The sequence below is a fragment of the Triticum aestivum genome, chromosome 2D (genome assembly GCF_018294505.1).
Source record: "Triticum aestivum cultivar Chinese Spring chromosome 2D, IWGSC CS RefSeq v2.1, whole genome shotgun sequence".
NCBI lineage: Eukaryota > Viridiplantae > Streptophyta > Magnoliopsida > Poales > Poaceae > Triticum > Triticum aestivum.
The window spans coordinates 622190988-622198361 of NC_057799.1; the positions used below are offsets into that span (position 1 = coordinate 622190988).

At 43.7% G+C, this 7374-nt stretch overlaps 2 protein-coding genes across 2 annotated transcripts in view; both read right to left on the reverse strand.

Moving 5' to 3' along the window:
- Positions 1 to 3936: 3936 nt before the first annotated feature.
- Positions 3937 to 4544, reverse strand: LOC123050500 (uncharacterized). The gene has a single exon (XM_044473283.1). It carries the CDS (start codon positions 4412 to 4414, stop codon positions 4172 to 4174), a length of 243 nt encoding a protein of 80 aa, XP_044329218.1. The 5' UTR covers positions 4415 to 4544; the 3' UTR covers positions 3937 to 4171.
- Positions 4545 to 5886: 1342 nt separating this feature from the next.
- Positions 5887 to 7374, reverse strand: part of LOC123055048 (uncharacterized) — a 4755-nt gene continuing 3267 nt past the window's right edge. The window contains exons 3-4 of the mRNA XM_044478949.1: positions 6980 to 7062; positions 5887 to 6784 (exon numbers count right to left, since the gene is read on the reverse strand). Coding sequence (XP_044334884.1) covers positions 6623 to 6784; positions 6980 to 7062 — 245 coding nt within the window. The 3' untranslated portion in view covers positions 5887 to 6622. The remainder of the gene's footprint in view (positions 6785 to 6979; positions 7063 to 7374) is intronic.

Below are 7374 nucleotides of genomic sequence, written 5' to 3' on the forward strand. Positions count from 1 at the left end.
AGAAAAAGAAAAATAAAATCACAACATTCCTTTTCAAAATAGATGAACTTTATTCAAATTGGATAATACTTGGGCCGGCCCCACAGACACCCGACAGAAACGAGGTTGTCGCCCGGTTGGGCAAGGCCTGAGCGTATTTTTTGTTTTTCTTTTCTTTTTCTACTTTTGAACTTTATTATTCATTTTAAAACATTTTTAAAATTTGAAATATTTTTTGCAATACCAAAATATGTTATTGTTTTCTAATATCTTTTACAAATGATTAAAATGTTCTGGAATTTCAAAAAAAATGTTCCCACTATTGAAATTTTTGTTCCTAGAATTAATAGATGTTTGTGTTTTAAAAATGTTGATAAATTTTAAAAAAGGACGTGGTTTGCAATTTGTGTACAACATTAACATTTGGGAATATAAAAAGTGTAGGCAGAATTGCCGTACCCGAATCACCATCTTTGAACATGGTGTGCTTCTTGACATGCATGAAATGACACCAAATTGGAAGGAATTCGGACACCTAACGCACGTTGCATCACGTTCGGCTAGTGTTTATGGTTTTTTTCCCAGGGAAAACCCTAAAAATGCATAAAATGTCAGAATTAAATTAAATTTATCATTGATGCTTGGAATGGTGATGCTAGTGTGTGAAATAAATTGGGTCCATTTTATTGATGTGAAAAAAGTGCATCCAGACTTGCCCTACTGCCTACTGGAACCACCACCTTTGAACATGGTGTGCTTCTTGCCATGCATAAAATGACACCAAATTTTTCCAGCACGTGGGCATGCTCATGATAGGCCCCCATGCAAAATTTGAAGGAATTCGGGCACCTAACACACATTGTGTTACGTTCACCTAGCATGGTGCCCGAAAAACCCTAGAAAATGCATAAAATGTCAAAACTCAATAAAATTTATTGTGGATGCTTAGCATGGTGATGCTATTGTGTGGAAAGAATTCGGGTCAAGTTTACTAATGTGAAAAAGATGCATCCAGACTTGCCCTAAAGGCCTGCTCGAACCACCACCTTTGAAAGTGGTGTGCTTCTTGTCGTGCATGAAATGACACAAAATTTTGCCAGCATGTGGACATTTTCATGGCAGGCCTCCATGGAAAATTTAAAGGAATTCGGACACCGAACACACGCTGCGTCACGTTCGGTTAGTGTTTTAGGGTTTTTTCAGCGAGAAAACCATAGAAAATTCATACAATGTAAGAACTCAATGAAATTTGTCATGGATGCTTGGCATCATGATGCTAGTGTGTGGAAAAAATTTGGGTCCATTTTAGTGATTGAAAGAGAATTTCATCTAGACTTACCCTACCGGCCTACCCGAATGACCACCTTTGAAAATGGTTTGCTTCTTGCCATGCATTGAATGACACTAAATTTTGCCAGCATGTGGGCATGCTCATGGCAGGCCTCCATGCAAAATTTGAAGGAATTCAGACACCTAATGACCATTGCATCACGTCCGGCTAGTGTTCTATGGTTTTTCACCAAGAAAACCTTAGAAAATACATAAAATGTTTGAACTCGATGAAATTTATCATGGATGCTTGGCATGGTGATCCTAGTGTGCGGAAAAAAAATTAGGTGCGTTTTAGTGATGTGAAAAAAAAAGTTCATCCAAACTTACACTATCGGCCTACCCGAACCACCACCTTTGAACATGGTGTGCTTCTTGCCATGCATGAAATGACACTACAATTTGGCAGCATCTAGGCATGCTCATGGTAGGCCTCCATGCAAAATTTGAAGGAATTCGGACACCTAACACACGCCGCGTCATGTTCGGCAAGTGTTTTAGGGTTTTTCCATCGGGAAAACCCTAGAAAATGCATAACACGTCATAACTCAATAAAATTTATCATGAATGCTTGGCATGGTGATGCTAGTGTGTGGAAAAAAATTGGATCCAGACTTGCCCTACCGGCCTACCCGAACCATCACTTTTGAACATGGTATGCTTCTTGCCATGTATGAAATAACACTAAATTTTGCCAGCATGTGGGCATCCTCATGGCAGGCCTCCATGCAAAATTTAAAGGAATTCAGACACCTAAAGCACGTTGTGTTATGTTCCGCTAGTGTTTTAGGGTTTTTCCACCGGGAAAACCCTAAAAAATGAATAAAATGTCAGAACTCAATAAAATTTATCATGGATGCTTGGCATGGTGATGCTAGTGTGTGGAAAAAATTTTGATCCATTTTATTTATGTGAAAAAGTGCATGCAGAGTTGTCTACCGGCCTACCCGAAGCACCACTTTGAACATGGTGTGCTTTTTTCCATGCATGACAAGGAAACAAAATTTTCTAGCATGTGGGCATACTCATGGCGGGTCTCTATGCAAAATTTGAAGGAATTCGGATACCGAACACATGTTGCGTCACGTTCGACAAGTGTGTTATGTTTTTTTTTCACCTGGTAAACTTTAGAAAATGCATAAAATGACAAGACTCAATGAAATTTATCATGAATGCTTGGCATGGTGATGCTAAGGTGTGGAAAATTTGGGTCCATTTTATTGATGTGAGCATTTAAAAAAATAAAAAGAACAAAAAAGGAAAAGCGAAAAACAACATGAATGAAAAAAACAAAAAATGAACAATAAACCGGTCACTAATTGATATATTTTCATTTTTCTATTATATAGGTCTTCAGAAATTTTAAAAGTGTTTAATTTTTTGATGTGAGCATATTTATATCTAAAGGAACAATAAACAAACATTTTTGTTTAAACAAACAAGAAACAAACAAATTTTCTATTTAATAGATGTTCAGAGATTTAATTGTATAGGTGTGAGCATTTTTTATTTAAGCAAACATTTTTTTGATATATCTGTACAATTTTTTGTAATGTGAACATTCATACTTTATGAACTAAAATCTAAAAAGCAAACATTTTTGAAATTTTGAACAAAATTTTATAAGTGTGAGCATTTTTTGCAAAAGAAAAAGGAAAAAAAACAATAGAAAAAATGAAAAAGAAATAGTGATAAAATGACCTGTTCAACAATGGGCCGACCTAGCCTTGAACCGAAGAAGGAAAAAAAAAAAGTGAATAGTCACAAGCATTATGATGTCCTAATTGGTTAGGGTGGTTCTTCTTGTACCAAGAGGTCTTGAGTTCGAATCATGCCGCTGGATTGAGGTTAGCGGCAGAGTTCTTGAATTCTATGCAGGGGAGAACCACAGCACGACACGGAGGATATGTGCCAACTCCTCAACATTCTTGTTTATGAGATGAGACTGGAGGGATATATATGTTCCAAATCTTGATCTGGTTTTTTAACGCGAGCAGATGCAGATCAACTTCAGGATTGCAGTCTTACTATTTGCTTTCTAGGTTGGTATTCATGTCAAGGATGCTGTCATGCGTGAAAGAAAGGAGGTGGGCGACTGTTGTTTTTTGTCAGAGGAGCAGAAACATCACCTGAAATACTGAATATAAATGCCGTGGATGTCCAAGATGGAACGTTGCTTTGCATTCGTTCTCTATGACTGGATACCAAGATCGAACCAGGTCTGTTTTGAATCACCCATCACCAAAGATCTTTGAATTATGGCAGCATGCTTACTTGCTTCAGCTGCTGGCTGAGCATAAGGACTCTGGCCTAAAAGAAAAATGAACTGGCACCTGCCTAATGTTGGAATTTTGGGGATAATAGGATTCCAGGTGGAGTGGAGATGGGATCCAGAGGAGCTACGTTTGCTCCAAGTCAGCATTCTAGTACTCCCTCCGATCCATATTAACTAATTTAGTACAACTTTGTACTAAATCAGCGACAATTCATATGAATCAGAGGGAGTACTAGAATTTTCTTTTGGGTAAATTATTCAGGTAAGAATGGTGGCGTTACTGTTTTTTCCCCCTTGATATACTGTGAGGAGCTGGGACATTAATTCTTGCTGCCAGTATCATCTTGCATAGGTGATAATTAACAACCAATTATTCAAAGAATGGATCACGACAGAACTCTTTCAATCAACAAATACTTGAAGGGATAAACGAAAGAATGAAGGTATAATTTTGGGGTATATCCTAGTATCCTACGCTTCTCACTCTTACAGTTCTGTACAACCATCTTGTAACCAAACCATCAACTACTCGGCATACGTATGCCTAGCGATTTCTCTGTCCTAGTGGAAAACCCTATGGTTGCTTCATCAGTTCCCAGCCTCGTTCGTGCCACCGCTCGGGGCGGACGGCGGCGCCGGGGCCCTTGGCAGCATGGCTAGCAGAAGCGGCGCGTACTTGTCGACGATCGCCTGGTCCTTCACCTCGCTGGACACGTCGCCGGCCGGCCGGAGTGGACGCGCCGCGGAGGCTTCTCGCAGGCTGACGACCAAGAGAAGCAGCACGAGGCATGTGGCCACGCGACTGCTTCGGGCGCTGGAAGAAGAAGCCATTGTTTTTTCTTGCAAACTAAGACACGAGCAGAGGATCGATGGAGGGAACTTTGCAGTAAGCTTGAGGCCTGAGCTGCTGAGCAAGGAGAGATGTTTCTTGGAGAAGAAAGGGAGATGGTCTGCTTTTTGTGTTTATCTGTGGTGTTGATATATAGCGATGGGTGGTGGGGAGTGTTGGATGAGACGGGTCAAACGGGCTGGCTGAGTGAGGTCAGGTGGAAGGGGCTGGGAATGTTCTCATCACTCCTCTTGTGTTGACTTGGTTAGAGAACAGAGGAGGACTCTCCTTTCTTCTGCTCTGGTGGAAATTTAGACCACTCGAGAGCAGGGGCTGCGTTCATTTGAGCCGACGACAACGTGGAAAAGATGGGTGGGATCCATGTAAAGTTGTACAAGTAGCTGTTTATCTTTTGATGAAAGCAACTCATCCGATCCATTAATTAGTTGAGCTTTGGTTATTATGTATTCAGCGCACGTACCTAACTCGTTTGTCTTGTGAGCAGCTATTTTTAACGATCTAAACGCTCTTATAATTCTTTACGAAGAAAGTAGCTAGCTAGGCGTCCAGGAGAACACTAGGTATTTTAGACTCGAGACTAATTGTGGCACGTAGGCAGCGGCGGACGCTACTGCTGGAAAATGTGGAAACGGGCGGCCAGCGGAAGGGCCGGTCGTTGGTACGGGCGACTGCGACTTGAGTGAGTACCGATCGAGAGTCGTTGGACGCGTTCCTTCCATGCTCCCTCCGAGTCCCGTCCGATGGAGGGAGCAGGTGGAATACGCGGCTCCGCTCCGCCTCGCTCACGTACGTCGGTGGCTCGCCGCGCATTTCGTCAAACGCTCCGCGTGCGTACGTACGTCGGTGAGGCGACGGTGCGTGCTAGCCTGCTAGTCTGCCAAGTGAACACGACATACTATCTCTTCTTGTAGACTCGGTGTTTTTTCCGAAAAAGAAAGATAAGCCTTTGTCCATTGATTTTTTTTAGTACGCAAAGCTTGTAGGACCCATCGAGACGGAGGCGGAAGCAATGGGGGAGCATTGGCGAAGTCGTACATGACCTCGGATGCCCGCGTCGGCGCGTCTTGAGAAGCAGCTCGAACCAACACGACAACCAAGATCTTCAATCCAACACGGGGATGCCGTGAGCGAATAAGGCATCACCTTCAAGAAGAGGAATGACACCGTCGACATCGTCCGATCTGTAGAACTGGATCTAGTGTTTCCCTCGGTGCTTGAGGAGGGGTACCGATAAAATCCATGACAGGGCTACCAAGATGCGGACGGCACATCGGGTGTCGCGGCTGCCAGCATCGGCAAGCCGATTTGGGATTTCGCCCTGTCTTGAGTCTGAGCAATCCCAAAGCCGTCGGATCACGATCTGGGGATTAAGACGTCAAGTCGCTGGCCAAAGCCACTGTTGGAAATATCAACACCTTTTCTATTAGACTAATCCTACAGTAAACAGTAAATATGGCTATCATAGTGTGCAACTTATACTGATACCTAAGAATGTGAGCATGTACAATACATAGAACCGAAACTCTATGAACACAACATATACGGCTAGCACATGAACGAGCAAATAGGGGATGAGCGAATCATACCCTCCGGTTGGTCAGGCCAATGCGGCGGCGGCAACAGCAACCTCGGCGTTGTCGGTCATGGGGTCAATGCAGGAGAAGTAGTGGAAGCAGAGGAGGATGGAGACGCGGACGGATCGGGAGCAGTCGCGTCGAGACGCTCCCCAAAATCCTTATTGTCATTCTTCCAGGCAGGATCTAGAACGACAGGGTTCCGAAGACACCTGCTCTCCCGATCAACCGTGCATGCAGTCGTCTTGATGAGATCGCCGGAAGCAGCACACTGAGAGGAACATAATTTTAAATACTCCCTCCGTTCCGAAATGTAAGTCGCTGGAGGATTCGTTCCGACCAGGTGAAAACGGTGGAATTTACATCGTTGCCCCTAGTTTGAATCGGTATCCCCATCATCTTCTTCCTCCATCCGCTAGGCCATAGCCCGCCTGTTCACCAGGACATCGTCCGCCCGCCCGCCCCTGCTTCTCCTCCGCCTGCCCCTGCTTCTCCTCCATGCGCCCAGGTCCCATGCGCTCCCAGGTCCTCGCCTCCAACAGCGATCCCAGGTCCTTGTCTCCAGCGGCGATCCCAAATCCAGGGGTGCCAAGGAGGCACACAGTAGCAGCGATCCTAGTTCCCAGGTCCAGCAGCAGCAATCCTAGGTCCCAGCTCCAGCAGCAGCGATCCCAGGTCCCAGGTCCAGCAGCAGCGATCCCAGGTCCTTAGGGCCTTATCCTGCTCCTTCTTGTTGTCCTGGGCGTGATCCTTCTTCTCTTGGGCATGTTCCTTCTCCTGCAACAACAGCAACAACAGAGATTATAGTCATACTGATCAGTAGCAGCAACAACAGCTGCTGGGTTCTTCTGTAGGTGGAGTATGACAGCAGCAGTAGTTTCACAACAGCAGCATCATCAGATTAGCAACAATAGTTGTAGCAGATCAGCAACACATAAGGAGCAGCGGAAGGTTCTGGAGAACATGCTTTACCTGTAGTACCAGCTCACCACTGACAACGGCCTCGTCGTCTCGCCTGTAGAAGATGGTTCTCCCAGACCTCAACAACACTCCACCTGAAGAAGATGAGATGATTGAAGATGCAGGAGATGGAGATATACTAAATGCAGGTATATTTCAGAATTTGTTTGACATGAACTACTCTGTTAACTGAATGGGAGTAGAACAATGCAGATATAGTACTAAATGCAGGAGTAGAACAATGGAAGTACACAATGAGGATCAAATAAAACAATGATCAGTTAAAGTTAAAGTTAAATACTCTGTTAACTCAAATGATCAAATAAAGCAATGGGAGTACACAATTTGACATGGAACGTTTTTAGTTAACTTTAACCGAATATTTCAGTTCACTAAATTTTTTAGTA

Coding starts and splice junctions, on each gene's coding strand:
- LOC123050500 (XM_044473283.1), bottom strand. CDS start 4,414: ATGGCTTCTTCTTCCAGCGCCCGAAGCAGTCGCGTGGCCACATGCCTC.